Below are 17451 nucleotides of genomic sequence, written 5' to 3'. Positions count from 1 at the left end.
CTATTGTGTATATTATTTATTAAATAAAACATTTTTTATAACTATTACTTTTAATTATATATTTCACTCAAGTATATTTAATTACTTTCTCACATCTACTTTCATGAGACAAAATTATCCTTTAATGCTTAATGCTCTTGACGACATGCATTCATAGTGATTGACAAAATGGTAAGAACTTTCAAACGTGTAAAATCACAGTTTCTATATACTGCATACTTGTAATATGAAATTTAGCAATCTAGTATATATCAGCAATCATCGAATAACACGGATAAGTATATTCGATTAGCTATATACTGATAGCCAATGTATTCTTTATCTCCAACAAAATGTATCATTTGTTCTGAAAAATCGCTCATCATTATGAGTATACAGCATTATTCTATCCCATGGACGATAAATCTTGAAAAATTAAAGAGATTCGAAAGGTTGCAATCTAANTAATAATAATAATAATAATAATAATAATAATAATAATAATAATAATAATAATAATAATAATAATAATAGTAATAATAATCGTAACTATTATTTTATTTATTTCTGCATATTATTCAATGCAAAGTAGTAGAATAAGAAAAAGATACGTGTAGAAGTAAAATGATCGTTTTCACTTCCTTCTCGGATTTTTCGGTAAGCTGAAACATATGTATAAAAGAAATTAAAAAATACTGAAAGAAATTTGATCAATTTTTTTGTTATTAAATTTAATGTTAAATCTTTCGACGTTATATTTATATCATACCGGGTGGTGTTTTCCACTAATGATAAAATATGAAAAAATACTAATATATACATCATCGATGAGGTATATATCACACATACAGTTATATATATTTATATATATAACTATATATATATATATATATATATATATCGATCATCCAATAACTTTATTTAAATCATGTTTACAGTACAAGTTGCCATGTACTCAATGACATCAACGAACATGCAATCTTTTGTCTTCGCATTTGTAATAATGTGTGTTTCACTGTATGCATCTTGTGTAAGTAAAATAAATGAAAAAATCATTCCTGTAATGTGAAAAAGAAAAATTTCATCTTATGTAAAATAAAACTAGTATGTTATGTAAAGTTTAATATAATATATGTATGTCATTTTAATCGACGAGCGAGCGTGTATCCGACGTACAATTTAAAATTCTTTGAAACAAGGATAATTATGAATTGTAACAACCTTTTAAATGAGCAACACTTGTACTTTTCACGGCATTTTGATTTTTTTCCTCAATATTATCCAGATAAAAGATATTATTAAATGTTAGGATATAAATTATGCGCTTAAAGTATTTCTATTACACGTTACATCATAACACTACGAAGACAAAAATTTCTCTTTTCCTGATTAACTATATTTTTATCTTGTGTATCTTACGGTCGGCTTTAAGCGAACATCCTAATTCAATGATCGAGATGGATGCAAAAATTTTTCACACCGAGATGGTATGCGTATGAAACTAGATATCGAGAAACGATTACGTGAAAAACAATGCGCGTATGTATTTTCACTGGAAATCTAAGAAGGAGAAGGGATGTGTTTTCGCTCTAAACGTGAAAGACACAAATAGATTTACGAGAAAAATTTATGAATTACGATAGAGCGAAAGTGAAACGTACTATCGTTTTTTTTTTGGAGATTGTAACCATTCGAGAAATCTACGGACAAATTTTTTTATTTCCTTTTTTCTTTTTTTTTTCTTTTTTTCTTTTTTCTTTCTTTCTTTCTTTCTTTCTTTCTTTCTTTCTTTCTTTCTTTCTTTCTTTCTTTCTTTCTTTCTTTCTTTCTTTCTTTCTTTCTTTCCTTTTACTGTTAAAGCCAAATGCGTAGTGAACGATGACTTAACGTCATGTCTTGCAATTATTACATTCGGTTTGTAGTCTATCACAAAACAATCACGTTATACAGACGAAATCACGGTGATCTAAGATGCAGTAAGATCATTTTTAGTCTTTTAATTTAAGCCAAGCTTAAACGTTTATAACGTAAAGCGTATCAAGGTTTCGTTCACATCCACAATAGACTCTGGCAATGAATTTAAGCTTGGTTTAGACTTAAAAAGAAATTATTAGACTTAGCACTAGATAAGTGCTGACAGTACGATGATATTTGTCCTACCTTCTGATGGCTCAATATCCATAATGTCTTGCGAATGAAGTTTTCAATAATATACAAGACAATAGTACGTCTATTGCAAGTATAATCTTACTGTTTCTTGTTCATTATTATTTTTTATGTCATTAGGCTTTTTTTGTGTATCAAGGCTCGGACAAAGTACTTATGAAGTCGTGTAATGCATCATTCCAACAAATCCACTGAAATCGTCATAGTCAGTGGCCATCGTTGCAAATCACACAATTGAGACAACAGCGCTCAGTGTTTCGCACTGGCGCTGACAAAGCTGCATTCCAAATACTCTCAAGTAGAAGTACCGTACCACACTTCTTTCAGGCAAACGATGCCCTCGTGTTTGGTACCGGCAGCAAAAAAGCACAGCCTTTTTTTGACTATGCACAAAGTCACGAGATTCATATCTCGATAAATTGGCAATGATTCCCCGACAAAAGGGTTGTGCCTATTCTTTCTTCAACGTATATCACGCATACGTACAAATTGTTGCCCAACCAACTCCAAGCCGTTACTTATTAGATCAACTTCGTTTGATATTTTAATTATTCTCTGTCTAAAAAATTCTCCATCTACGTCGCACGCTTGAATATAATCCGATAACATAAAATTATTATCGCTTAGCGTAGGTGGTTGGTTTTGATTTTGCGGTGGACGACTTCTCGACCGCGGAATTTGATCGGCCGGTTCCATTAAATTCGGATGTTTCTTACGTTGATGTTGCAAAAGTTTTGCCTATCAAGACATATGTTACATAGCAAGAATAAATATATTGTATTGAAAGCTATAGTGCTTTTATTAAAAATATATTCTAATTTGATTTACCTTACTGGCATATTGTTTATGACACCATTGACATCCTTGAGGCGTAGTTGTAATACTACCAACCGTCTGACTGAAAGTTGGATTAGGCAGATTCGAATATTCTGATTCTTTCTGACGATTACTCGGTGGTAGAGCAGCACCCGGATGATTTTTCATAATATGAGCTTTACGTTTGCTGCTGCTTTTATATACCTTCGTGAATTAATACAAACAAAGATTTACAGAAACAGATATCGTAGGATTGTAATATCATTGCACTATAATACGATACCTTATCACAATATTGACAATAATAATCTCTCGTTTGTCGCAAAATTGGTAAATTTAATTCGGGCACGGATTCTGGAGCAACGTCTGGATGTCGTTTTGCCAAATGATTAACGAGCATTCCTCTTCGCTTAAATCCTACTAGACATTGATGGCATTTATATATGAAACGATTGTAATCATTTGGATTTACCTAATAAAAAGTACATACATTAATATATATATTTATTTAAACTATAAAAGAAAAAAGAATATAGATATCTCGATTATATACCTTTGGCACAAACTTTTTTACTTGATTGTTTTGTACTGTTTGTTCTTGATTCGTTTTTTTCGAATTGTGCATTCTAGTCATGTGTTCCTTAAGTTTATCTTTTCTTTTAAATTGTCTTCCACAATTAGCACAGTGAAATTCTCTGTATATAACAAGTGGACGTATGTATAAATGAATATTAATTAATATAATATATACATCATTTATGATATGATTAATGTGTGTTGTTTACCTGTGATCAGAATGTTTGAGTAAATGCATTCGTAATTTATCCACCGTAGGAAAACGCTTTGTACAAAACTGACACTTGTGTTTTCTTTCACAATGATGAGCTCTTATGTGTTTTCGAATTACCGAATATTTAATAAAATTTCTTTGACAATGAGGACAGGTAAATGTATGATCTCCATTTCTATGCGTCTCAACGTGATCTTTTAACATCACGCCTTGATCAAAAAATTGTCTGCATATTGGACATTCATACACTTGCTTATTTTCTACAAAATTATAGAAATTATTTTTAAATATAATTATTTTTAAAACAAGTTATAATATAATAAATACTTATTAAAAATTACCTTTATGTGTTTTTAAGTGACAAGATAAAGCAGAATTATTCATGAATCTTTTCAGACAAATGTTGCACGGCAGTGGCTTTTGGTCCTCGGCACCATGCACCAAACAATGTTTCTGTAGTCGTACTTTTGTAGCAAAGCGTTTATAACACATTGAGCACTTATATGCAGCAACTACTGATGTCAATTTGTTACTTTTTGGCAAAGATAATCTAGCATGTTGCGAAACATGACTAATTAATTCGGACTTTTTTTGACATTCTAATCCACATTGTGGACAAACCGTCGATTGACAATTTATCTTATTGTCTTCCGGATTGTGCATGAGATTATGTATTTTAAATAGAGATAACTTTTTGAAGATTAAATTACACGTACAACATTTTAATTCTTTACAATTATTTTGTCTAGCATTTTCTTTTTCTTTTAAATTTCTGCCTCTGTACAATTTCATACGTCTCGCATGATTGTAAGAATTGTTATCCGATCTTGGCCAAATACTCGCGCTGTTGTTATATTCTAATAAAAAAAAATATATAATTAAGTATAAAAAATAGAAAATAAAAACAGATTTAATTATTTGTACCTTTGTCATCTTTCACATCAGGTTTCAATATCATTAAATTTCTACGTGCTGCATAATCAGGATGAGGTCCTGCTCTTAGCTCTTCTTTTGGTAAAATATTTTTTGTAGTTAAAAATACGATTCCACCCTTCTGTTGGCAAATCACTAGATTTTGTTCTTTGTATGTAAGTGCAGGTCTCACAAAACGCATCCAGTTTGAAGTATCTGAAAAATATACACATTTAATACTTTTTGGAGCTCTATAATTATGCACGAAAATATGATCACCAATACTCACTTTCGTCTGAAACATCAACCTTCAAAAATTGTCCTTCTTCTGCTTCATAAAGCAGTGGTAATGCATTTTCAAACGGTGTTCCATCATAACTGTATAAAATACCTTCGATAGGACCAAATTGTGTTCGCCTACGAATATTGCGTTTTGCAAAAACTCCATATTCCGAACCACCCAAAATAATATCCACAGTGGATAATTTGTTTATAGAAAGATATGATCCTGGCAGTGTAGCTATAGCTCGTGATGGTACAGGTTGATCGGCAATTGTACATACATTATGAGAAGTGCAACCATCTTCGTTGGTACAAATACCTTCACATTCATCACACCCTGAATAAATTGAGATTTTACAATAAAAAAATGTATGTAATTAATAAATAAATTAGTTACAAATAATAGTAACTTACAAAAATTTTTGTCATCGTCTATTTGTTGCTTAGACTTCTTAGTATTTTTCTTATCGATAGATTTTTTTTTATTCGCATGAGATAATATTTCATTAATTTGACCCATTTGCTCATTGGCTTCCGTTATTGACTGAGAATTACTTTCTTTCGTTATATTCTTTTTTTCAGATGCATTATTGTTATGATTATCTCCCATTGTAAAAGTTTGATTTTTCAAAGAATTCATTACATTGACCTGCTCATCTTGCATTACTACATAATCTCTCGTTAAAGCAAAATCTGTATCTGGTATACCCGTTAACATGAGCGGAGTTGTGTTGTGCTCCAATTCTGCATTAGGCTCTGCAAATATAACATCATATTATTCAACACTGCAAATATCAAGTTATTAATACTATTTACCTTGCATTAATATTAATTCATTTCCGACTGTAGAAACTAAAGTTTCTTCATTATCTTCATTGATAAAATCTGTTCCAGTATCAGTTTGCGCATCTATTGGATGTGTCAATTGACCCACAAAATTGATACTTGATCTTACATTGGATTCAGTTGTAGATATCAAAGGGGAAGAAGGACCTTGTAGAATAACAACAGAATTATGAAAAGGAGACGGAGGTAATTGAACTGGAGTTGGCGAATACCTAGCAGCAGAACTCATATTAGGATCAAGTGGACTAACGCGATGTTCAAATTCGGAAAGAGGAGACGAAGGTCTGGGAGAGAACGAGACCTGCTCGTACGTTGGAAATAAACGAGAATAATCTTTAGATTGATCTGGAACATATTCAACCTGATAGACAAATAAAATGTTATCAAAATAATGTTATTTCTTTAGAAAAAAATTTTCTGATTGTCAGATTGTACTCACAGTCAAAAATAGTAATCTATTATTATTCATCTTCTTTGGTTGTTCATACATTGCCGAGTTAATTGGGCTATCAATTGGCCAAGTTACCGAAGTGTCAGCAACTTTACCAATGTTGGACATATCAAATGTGTCACCAGGGCCCCCCTCAGGAGGGCCCCTTGGATCCATTGTATTGTATCTGTTCTGTCAGTAATATTACGATTTGTCACCTATTTCATAACAAAAGTATATGTCAAACGTGCAATTACTTATTCTTTTTTTTTTTTTTAGAAAAAAAAATCTACTAAGAAATATATGACAGATTTAGGCTTGATTAACCATGATTATTCTGCGAATATATTCCAAAATTCAAACGCATGACACGTTGACGATATCGATTTGCAATTACTAATTTGTGTTTTCTTATTTTATGTTTGTGTATATATTTTGTCACACAAGAGTCTTACCAGCTTCAACATAAATAGAGTTTTACGAGCAGATGATGCACTTTCAAGCCTACGATGCACTTGCTGCAGCAGCACTGGCTTGACAACAATTGACGCTAGCGATTTCCATGTTGGCAATTAACTGTGTAGAAATGGCGGGGAAAATTCAAATTCATACGAATTCTTATATAATACATTTTCTCATTTTTATCAATATCTGAAAGAAATATTAATGAGTAAACTTATTAACGTGTAATCTGTCTCAACGTTTGTTAAATATTATAAAAATAAACTTATATATATTTAATTAATGTTAAGTTTTTATAAATAATTGGGAATTTTCATTAATTTTGAATATAACAAATTATACAGGTTTCTCAATTATTAGTATTAATAATTAATAAAAATAAGGTTATATAGATGATTAGGGTTGCGTGCATAATAGCAATTTTATAAACTGATTAGATATATAGGGCTTGACCAGTTTATCGAAACTCACACTTAGAGTTCCCTTAGCAACAGAATAAACACGCATAAACAACCCCAAAACCATAACCTATTTTTTTTTCTCTGATCTATATACGTCAAATGCTTCGTTAACAAATCAGTTAGATTTAATTGTTTAGTTTACGGTGCAACGAGATAAAAAGTATCATTAAAACATGGTACATCTCGAGGAGGTAGATGACCTCGTGAATCAAATGATGAAGGTGCCAATTTTTTCACATTCTGAAAAACAGAGATTATTAGAAGATGATAACAATATATGGTTTCTCGATCCTAATTTAATTATGGATACGAGACACAAAATAACTCGAGAGACACTAAACAATCCAGATGCAAATTGTTCTGCTTTAGCAGAGGCTAAAAGGTAAAATTAATTTGACTAACGTTGTACATGCCATATTACGTGCATGTACCCCTATTAATATTTAATTTCAAATGTACTCTTTATTTTATATTAACAATTAACAATTAAATTAGGTTGTTGAAAGAAAAAGAAATTAAGGAAATGTGTCTGAAGAAGGAACGAGTTTTTCTCGAAATGGAATTGAGAAGATTCGAGAAGGAACTTCATAAATCCCGCCCAAAATTTCTACGGCGATATGAATGCAGGAAAAAAAATCTGGCTAATTCAAATGACCAAGATTTCTGGAGTATATCCAACAAAATAGAGATGGATATTAAAACGGTCAACAAATTAAAGGTGAAATCGTATTGTTTTATTATGGAATTAATTCAAAATATCATTTTCTATGGATAATTATTAATATTAAATTAATATGAAATTCTCTAAAAAGGTACAAACTTTTGGAACGAAAAGCAAGCAAACATCCGTAGAAGAATTATTTTCGATATTTGAAAATTCTAATACCAATGATATCGATGAAAATGATGAAAATGATGTAAACAAATCTGTCGTAAATATCAAAGTAACTATCAAGAATAAAATTAATTTCAATTTGGAGGAAAAACGATTAAACCTAATGAAGATATATTTTGAATTTTTAAAAGAATATTCGACAAAAGAGCGACGATTTCGAGAGATAAAAATAAAACTACAAGAGAGCATGGCTTCGAAAAGATTAAAAAGATACTTTAACTTTTGGAAAACTTACACCGAGGATAAAAAAAATACTGCAAAAATAAAAAAAGAACTGCAAGACGTATCTCATGAACGAAAAATTGAACTTTTTATTAGCGAAATTACGGAAAAGAAAAAGAAATTAGGCAATCATTTTCAGTCGAAGATAAAAAATAATGTATCTTTTAAAATCATACAAGAAAACGAAGATAAAAAGAAATTAACTCGTCAGAAAAACAATTATCCGTTCCAGTCTTTCGTAGAAAATCGTTTGAATGCTCAAAAAATTATAATTGAAAAGCAAAAATCTAAATTGGCCGAACAGAATAGAATTATCGAGGAACTGAAATTGAAACAAATTCAACAAGAATTGGTGACAATGGATAAGGAAACTATGAACGTTGCCAAAGAAACTTTGATGAATTGTGGCCAAAAAACAAGAAGAACTTTAATTCTATTAATGAAGCAAGCTGGTTACAGGTAATCTATCTACCTCTAACATACCTAATATATATACTTAACCCTTTCGTTATTAGCGACTCATGTACAAATTATCCATACAAGGTCCCCACCGACCCATATAGGAGTCGTAACATATAAAAAATTATATTATTAATATTAATATATGTCTAACTCTATATATAGTTGGATATGTAAATAATATTTATTATTTTCTTTATTAAGAAATAAATGTACGACAACATCACAACAAACATCAAATCCAACAAAATTTATGATGAGAGTGGAAGCTCGGGCAGAGGTGAGAAGAGAACGATTAAGAAAAGCGGAAGAAACTCGTCAAAAAAAGTTGGAAGAGCAGAAGTTGAAAGAGGAAGCAACTAAACTAGAAGAAGAAGAAAAAAGGAAAAAGTTACAGCAAGAGGTCAGACAATGAAATATCCAAGTACTTATGCTAGCACACAACTGCTTTATTATTATTTATCTTATTATGCTTATTATTTATCTACTTTAATGTTTTTTCGATCGATAGATAAATTATTTCGATTTCAGAGTATGCGAGAAGCGAGAAAGCTGCGTGAAGAACAAAAAAAGTGTAGAATGGAAGAATTAGAGAAATTAAAAAAATTAAATTTGATGGCCAATCAATTTTATCGCAAATATTTATTTCGACATTATGTAATAGAACCGTTTAAGAAACTCATCAAAATAAGAAACGACAATATTCGAAGAGCAAACGATCATTATAAAAAATTCTTGTTACTCCAAACTTTGACTGCCTGGAGAAGGGAAACGAAAGAACAGTACCAAATCAAACTTGAACTTGCCATTTCCTTACACAATAGGAATTTATTATGGTACACGTTTAAAGATTGGACGGATATGGTAAAAGAAGAAAATATAAAACATCAAGTGGCCAAAGATTTCTACGATATGAAATTACAAGAGAAATGTTTCCGTGCATTGAGATCTATTGTTGCCATAATAAAATTAGAATATCTAAAATACGTCAAAATTGCAGAGGAACATTACAATCATAAACTTGTGAATAAATATTTTAATAAATGGAGAGATTATCCTACAATAGCTGAAATAGTTAAAGAAAGTGAAAAACAAAGGAATAAGTGGAGAGAAATAGTACAAAAACTAGTTCCCGATTTTGATCCTAAGGAGAGAGGAGTAGTGCTAGAGGATTAAGATTAATTATGTAATTGATCGAAACACTAAAAATAATATTTATGAACTATCTTATACGTGGTGTTTTCACATCTTTTTATCATAAAAAATATGCTTACTACTATACGCTAACGATATGATTAGTTTCACAGATAGAATAATCACTTTTATACAATATATAGTTCAAAGATTTTATATAAATTATACATATTTTTGATTTTATATTTCGTTTCTAAAGAAATAATTAATTAGCACGTAATAAGTACTTTATCACAGTTACAATAAATGTATATAAATACTAAATATAGTAAAATCCTGACACAATAACCAGAAATTTGATTTATGATTGATATACTATTATTACGATATGCCATTATAGTGCTTGATATACGTAAATTGCTATTAGTATATCACACAGTTTATGACATATCCTCGTTGAACGTAAAACCATTCCTAGTAAAAAGTGTCGTAATAAAGACATCGAAAAATACAAGTAAACAAATAATATTATCGATAAAAGAAATATACTAGAATTTTTTAAGTACCTGGCTTGACGATCGTAGTTCAAATTGATTCATAATATTGATGGTCATTTTATTCTCTTGGTAACAAATAAAATATGCTCTGTACAAAGTACAATATTCTAGACTATTTATCATTCGTATCTAAGTCTTGCAACAAAATAACCGAGATACATTTTTTAAGATTCCATGATCGTATTGATTTCTAGATATTCGTAAACGACGCTCGTTCGACGTTGTTCCAAGATAAATAAGCCAGAGGTGATGAATTAAGTAACAAAATACCACTAGGCCAACGAGTAGGCTGTAGAGTGCTGAGATGAAGCAGATAGCAATGCTAAAACAATATGTACATTATATTATATGTATATCGATGGAAAAACATGAAACCAATAGTTGCATCAAAATTATCAATAAAAATTTTTTTATGTTTTTAGAAAGAGTAAATAAGAGATATTCTAATATTAAACTCTCCTATTATTGCAATTTTTTGAAAATTAAATTTTGCATTATAAATCCTCCATATGTTTCCAGTTTAGTTTAACTAGTTTCAATATAATTATATATTATAAATTAAATTTATTTAAAAGAAGAATTCACAGAAAGATAATTCAAGTACGAATTATTTCAACTTATGTATAAAATATTCATACGTACTCTAACTGATGATAAACATCACTGCAGTCGTCTGGTAAGAGCACCGTACCAATTAAAATAAAAGGATGACATACTGTTGTCATAGTTAGATTAGAGCCATAAATAAAAGCTGTCGCTGAAAGTAGCAAGCATCCAAGATACCACTGTAAGTTACTGGAACCGATGCAACAATCCAACCTTAAATAAAATCAATTTAAAAAACATTCATTCTTACAATTGTCAAGATAAGACATTTCCAAATATTTATACGTACCATTTACAATGATATTCTCTATTAAGTATACATGTTTGACACATTCGGCAGTGATAAGCCTTAGGCGGTGCTCTTCTTCTACAAGTTACACATAGCTCTCCGCTTCCTTCCCCAAGCTCTAAACCTTGCTCCGTAGCACCTTCTTGAGCAGCATGATCCGCATTAAGTCTTGTCTTAAAGCCACAATATATGCCTCCGACAACGCACAGTATAAAGAACAAATTTTCCTCTGGTAATATTTCAAGTAACGGCACAACACTGACTTCAAAAACTACCATCAGCATCAACACGCTCGTAATCGTCCACATGAGAAAAAATTTTGTTCTTAGTAGAAACCTCAAGAAATTATGATGCAAATAATATACTAAAATAGGCGTTGCAAGAAATATTACGACGGTACAAAGAAATGACTGGGCGGCGATTATCGCCAAAAGGGGTACCGTGAATAGCGGTATCATAGCGTCAACAGATATTTGTTTAGCACCTCCTCTCCATCCGCATGGATTTCGCATTCGTTCCCAAACGGTCATTGTTTATGTGATTAATACAAAACTCTAAGAAACTTTCTCGCATGCGTACGTTTTCTCTTAAACGAGAGGTTATGTTTCTCTTCTCTTACGTTAAATCTGAGGAACGATGATTTATTTAGAATTTAATCTTTCTTTTTATATTTCACTAAAATATATATTTCACGAATAAATTGTCGATAATATTTACAAATAGTACAATACAATTTAGCTGAGAAAATAAAAGAATCGATCAATATGAAAACCATACGTCGAAAGCATTTTGCTTACAACCGCGCACCACTGAAGTTACACATACAACTTTATTTTGATCGCCTTTCAAATCCTGCTATCAATAAATGAAACGTATCTCTACATATCATTAAAAATCATAAATCTCTCGATCGAATTCTAAAATAATATGTTTTTTTCTTTGATTAATGGAAATGTACTAATTTTAATCCTATTATTATCCAAAATTTGTAAGTACAACGCTTAGTCATTTCTTTGATTTAAATTATGCGGTAAATTTAAAGTAAAAGTGATCGATGTCATTAGCCAATCAGGTTCGAGAGAAAGAGAGAAACAAGATCAAGTTGGTTGTTACCGACTGAAGTTGTTGAGAGTCATTTGTAAAGAGTTGTCAAGTTGCGAATACGTTCTTCATGGCTCATAAAGATCGTTTTACCGTTATATCTGTACTTATGATCAAAAAGACCCACGATAAATATAAATAATTAAATAAGGTGAAAAAAAGAAAGAAAAAGAGAGGCAATCGTTGGCTTGAATTTCTTAATTAGGGATTATTAACTGTAAGCACCTTAACGGAGATTAGCATGACGTTCGCCGCGATTTAGTTTCGTACGATAACGGATACAGTGGCGGGAACGTGACGTAAGTTTAAATTTCACGTAATACGCGCGTGTATATAAAAAAACAGGATTCTTAATGAAATAAGAAAAAAAATAATTATCATATCCTTAATTATCCCGGATTCTCCGATTCTTTTGTTATATAATCTCTAAGTTCAACTGATTTATTGTGCATTGATTTGTTGTTTATCGTATGATTAGTGAGCTAAATCGTAGCTTCACCAAAATGACAAGTCAAACACACATTCAACAAGTAAATATAAATTATTTCCAATTTACAATACACGGGTAGGTAAGAATACTCCAATAAATTATTGTACATGTTTATGCGTCGTATGAAAAAATGATAGATGTTTTGATGTTCGAATTGGAAGTCTATTTACAATTAGTCTCTATCTTCACTGACTAGGAAAATTACTAAATGTAATTACTAAAATATACATAGTATATGTATTTGACCTCCCTTTCAATATACTCATAAATAATTCCTTATATTACTATCATTTTCATGAGTTTGCTTTTTTTCTTACTATTATCTAGAAAAGAATGATTTTTTTTCACTGATTCGCGTTTCTTGTTATCGTTTTCGCCGAGCCGAGGCTAATTAAAGAACAACGGTAGGGTAAAACACCATTAAGATAATTCTTTACCAGAATAATGAGTTCACTGTACACACATCGAAGATTAATCGATATCCCTCGATTCAATATATGTATATGTACTATACGCTACGGTTTCAATCGTTTTGCACGTGTTACTTCCGCTTATCGCTTCATACAATTTTTTCCTTATTAATTTTGCATCAGCCATTTTGTACAGCAATAGATAAAGAGAGAGAGAGAGAGAGAGAGAGAGAGAGAGAGAGAGAGAGAGTGAGAAAAAGAGAGAGGGAGAGAAAGGGTAACCTCTGCAGATTATAAGCGCGTAGTATTTATCATTCGTTGAAATCTCTAGAAATCTCTCATTCTCTCTTTACCGGTAATTATCATATCGTTGATAGTTCAAAAGATCGATCGTAAATAGGCTAGTCCTATGATTTATCTTAAATATTATATATACCTGTACAAAAGATCGAAATAGAAAATAAATACAAGGAAGAATAATAACGACCATGACTAACATCGGTTTGTTTATCCAGATCGAATTTTAAAAAGATAACGATTGCGATTAAGTTAATTTTTATACAAGTTTGATGTCTTGCCCTAGACACCACAATTCTAAAATAAGATATAAAACAATATATTAGTAACATCGATCACATAGATGAGCAGCAAAGCATCATTGAAAATACAAACGCCAATTATCAGCGATTACTCGTCGACTGTCTGTCAACTTTTCAAACTGTTTCCTTTCTAAAGGTTGCTATTGTAATCGTTCGAAATAGAATACTATAATGTTTTCTTCAGAGATTGAAATATATTAAAATTATATTAAAATATTTGTTTAGGTTATGTAATTTGTATTGCAATGCTACAGTGATAGGGTTAATTGCGATTAATTACATTGGATAATGTAATCATAGGGAATTTTAACCGGAATATAAATAGCTGATGTATTTCTATTTTTCTTTTCTTTGATTTGATTTTTTTTCTATGATTTTTGTGAAATAATTCTGAGTTTAACAGACTCGTTAATTGTGAATCCTGACAAGAAAACATTCCATAGGCTGATCAAAGTAACGTTGGCGTTATCGCGCGTTAGAGATTTAATACAAGAGAGACTTTATTATCACTTATTTCTATGTTTATTTGTTCTATTTTAATTGGTTTGACAGGACGGGACGTGGGAGACAAATGTGAATCATAAGTTTTCTTCACACAGAAAGATTGGAATAATCTTTGGTCTGCGGGAGGCTTGACTATATCCACCTCCATCTTCAACCCCCACCCCCATTTCTACTCCCTACTTCGATCACATCCTTTTGCTAGCTTTCTTCATCGTCTCAACAGTTCACATGACGATCCTGAAGAGTCGCAACATCATAACATTTAAAACGGGATTCTAACTTGATATTAGCCGATCGTGCGAGTGTATTTAATAATACTTGTGCTAAATTAAGTTAGGCTACGCTAAAATCAAGATAACTTATCAGTGATTATCTAGATTTCTTTGATGAATAATATATATATATATATATATATATATATATATATATATTCTCATTAAATTGATTTCGTTCGGTTCAATCGTTAATTCTGTGAATTTTTACTTTTTGTTTGTTTATAGAAATCGATCAAAGAGTGTGACGTAGTAAGTCTCTTACACTTTCGTGTAAAAGATCAATCTGGAAGTATTTTTCAGTGTACAAATTCAGAAAAAACTGATAAACGAATCACATGTTTGGCATCTTAGTGTTGACGTAAGAAGACATATTTTAATATAGTACGTAAGAAAACCTTGTTTAGCCAATTATTTTGGGTCCTTGACAAAGATATATTGAATTTGAAAACTTTGTAAGAGTCTTCGTCGTTATTGGATCGATCGAGAGAAAGGATAAATAAAAGAGAGAAAGACGAAAAGAAGAAGAAGAAATTTACAGCAAAGAAGGCAACGACTGTTGGTTTCACTAATGTTGTATCAGAAGGTCGACAGAGCTCGAGAAGATTATAAATCAAAACTACCGCGATAGCAAGGGTCGTGGACCGGGGTCATCCAGTGGTCGAATGTTGAGTTCATTAACAGTAGTAGAGATCAATCCTCCTAACCGAAAATTATTGGCTATTCAAAGCTAAAAATTGATCAATTATGATCATAGGCATTGTTTGATTCGTTTAACCAATTACACTGTTGATTATTTCACTCAACGACGAAGAAATTTTTAATATCGAGGACCTGTTCGATGTCCATTTTTTCTCCCTACGGCTTCCAAAGAGGACGGGGAAGTTCTATAAATGGAAGGCAGAGGAATGAATCCTCCTCGACTCGTTATCGAAGGCAAAAAAACGGACAATCGTATGTTTCGAAAGCTGATAAAGAGGATGCAACATGTTATAGTATGGGAGTAAGTCAGTCGATAAAATGTATTTAAAGGTCTCAAAATAGACCCAAGTCTATTAGATTTCAATGCTAACGCAAAACAGGGATGTCTAACGATCGGTCATCCTTTTTATGTTCCAAGAATAAATCTACCTTCTTGTTTCTTTTTCATTTTTTTGCTTCTACTTTTCTCTTTCTCTCTATTTTCTTCGTGTTTTGCTTTATTTTCCGATCGGTCGACTTAACGCGTTCTAGGTACACAGTAACTTTCAGGCTTCCTCTGAAAGGCTAGAAACTTGTTTCTCCGCAGGGTTTATACAGGGAGGGGGTGTTACATAAGTGTAGTAGACTAGCTAATCACGAATACGTATGGAAATATGCACATGTACGTGCAAGTTACCGAAGAGAAACTTTGTCAACAGTCGTGGAACTCTGTTATAAACTTGGAAAATACTTGCTTACACTACGTTTCCTTTCTATTTCGCCTTATCTTTCTGCAGTAGTACTACATCGTGAATTCCTTCATCTTTCCAGATTGACATCGATCAATTCGAGGTAGCGACTCAAAAAGAGATCCTGGAAGAAGATCCGATCTTGCAAGAATTTGCTGCTGGTGATTCCTACGATGTGAGTAGCTTCGAAGACGATGGAAGATTAAAAACCGTCGAGTCTGAGGGCGAAGACGACGACGAACACCATCACGAACACTTAGGAATGTCTTCGAGTTCTTCCGATAAATTGCAAATCCTTTGGGATCACTTCATCCACGCCGAACCACTGAGTTATGAGGTATAGCTATTCACATTCCTTCATGTTACATTCTATACGCATACCGGTTTTAATGGAAAAAAATTATTCACATTCCTAGATTACGTAAATAATCAATTTTTATAATAATCGAATATTTATTTTTCGTCATTTGTGATAGTATTATTTCCTACAATGTATACTATCGATTATTTGTATTAATCCAATTAAATATTTCATAACCTACCGGTTAATCAAGACCTTTCGCATCTTTGCGATTGCTATTTAGAAACTTTAGATATTTTAGAAAAAATATTATACCCTTTGAAAATAATTATATCTTATAAATATTTAAATAACGTTGAATATTAATGAGAAGATACGTAACTTCAAATACGTTTTATTAACAACTAACAATAAGATTGATAAGGTCTACTTTTCATTTATTTATTATTATTTTCTCATTTATATATATATATATATATATATATATATATATCCTCGTTAGCATATAATGAATGCGTACGTTAGATTTTTTTTTATCGTCACTTCCGATTAATATGCACTCTGCTAATTTTCAGCACGTATAATTTTGCAAGGACTTTGCCATTGATTCTTTCACGGTTCTCTCCCACCTTGCTATCGTTTAAAGATGACCTATAAGTTGTCGTACGTTTTTTTTGTCGATATTATGTCACGGTAGTTGGAAAAAAAGTATAAAAAATAAAAAAGAAAACACGTTTTTTTACCAGACAAATTAATCGCTATCAGTTTATGATCGCATGGTTATATATAAATATCGAGAATTAATAATGATTTATTTTATTTTGATTATATCCGTGATTATATTTGCGTTATATTAAATTTCTATTCATACTTTATGAATTTTGATGAGCAATTTAACGCAATATCTGTCAACATACATATGTATATTTGTAGTCCAGGCAACAAGAGGAGAACTTGGAAAATTTAGCTAGCCGGGCGAAATTTGATATAATGATAATTCAACGACGCTGAATCGAATGGTGCTATTTTTTTTGCAAT

The 17451-nt window shown here is 31.2% G+C and overlaps 4 protein-coding genes across 12 annotated transcripts in view; 2 read left to right on the top strand and 2 right to left on the bottom strand.

The window, feature by feature from the left end:
* Positions 1–528: 528 nt before the first annotated feature.
* LOC106786719 (PR domain zinc finger protein 10-like) lies at positions 529–6866 on the bottom strand. Of its 4 annotated transcripts, none has more exons than XR_001381682.1 (13): positions 6677–6866; positions 6231–6439; positions 5762–6152; positions 5360–5701; positions 4953–5282; positions 4676–4879; positions 4093–4608; positions 3747–4011; positions 3515–3656; positions 3245–3433; positions 2974–3165; positions 2140–2883; positions 529–641 (listed from the first exon to the last, which is right to left on the bottom strand). XR_001381682.1 is itself a non-coding variant. In XM_014748424.1 (12 exons), exons 2-12 carry the CDS (start codon positions 6396–6398, stop codon positions 2608–2610), a joined length of 3015 nt encoding a protein of 1004 aa, XP_014603910.1. In that variant the 5' UTR covers positions 6399–6439; positions 6677–6866; the 3' UTR covers positions 1756–2607. The 4 variants fall into 4 exon arrangements, 1 of the variants encoding a protein (XP_014603910.1); XR_001381684.1 differs by lacking the exon at positions 529–641 and adding an exon at positions 862–1037; XR_001381683.1 differs by lacking the exon at positions 529–641 and adding an exon at positions 1756–2046.
* Positions 6867–7144: 278 nt separating this feature from the next.
* LOC106786720 (golgin subfamily A member 6-like protein 22) lies at positions 7145–9949 on the top strand. The gene is made up of 5 exons (XM_014748425.1): positions 7145–7526; positions 7640–7862; positions 7957–8720; positions 8925–9123; positions 9252–9949. Exons 1-5 carry the CDS (start codon positions 7318–7320, stop codon positions 9894–9896), a joined length of 2040 nt encoding a protein of 679 aa, XP_014603911.1. The 5' UTR covers positions 7145–7317; the 3' UTR covers positions 9897–9949.
* Positions 9950–10054: 105 nt separating this feature from the next.
* Positions 10055–12108, bottom strand: LOC106786721 (palmitoyltransferase ZDHHC23). Its single transcript, XM_014748426.1, has 3 exons — positions 11307–12108; positions 11054–11230; positions 10055–10733 (listed from the first exon to the last, which is right to left on the bottom strand). The coding sequence occupies exons 1-3, from the start codon at positions 11834–11836 to the stop codon at positions 10541–10543; spliced, it is 900 nt and encodes a 299-aa protein (XP_014603912.1). The 5' UTR covers positions 11837–12108; the 3' UTR covers positions 10055–10540.
* Positions 12109–12352: 244 nt separating this feature from the next.
* LOC106786690 (lysosomal-trafficking regulator) overlaps positions 12353–17451 on the top strand; it is a 21698-nt gene continuing 16599 nt past the window's right edge. For all 6 annotated transcript variants that reach the window (XM_014748348.1, XM_014748347.1, XM_014748346.1 and 3 more), the window contains exons 1-3: positions 12353–12706; positions 14911–15685; positions 16195–16449. In XM_014748348.1, coding sequence (XP_014603834.1) covers positions 15524–15685; positions 16195–16449 — 417 coding nt within the window. In that variant the 5' untranslated portion in view covers positions 12353–12706; positions 14911–15523. The remainder of the gene's footprint in view (positions 12707–14910; positions 15686–16194; positions 16450–17451) is intronic.

This window comes from Polistes canadensis, unplaced genomic scaffold (assembly GCF_001313835.1).
Source record: "Polistes canadensis isolate GaletaPanama2010 unplaced genomic scaffold, ASM131383v1 scaffold_80, whole genome shotgun sequence".
Lineage (NCBI taxonomy): Eukaryota > Metazoa > Arthropoda > Insecta > Hymenoptera > Vespidae > Polistes > Polistes canadensis.
Note: the sequence above shows the minus strand (reverse complement) of the source record. Positions and strands in the feature narration are given on the sequence as shown.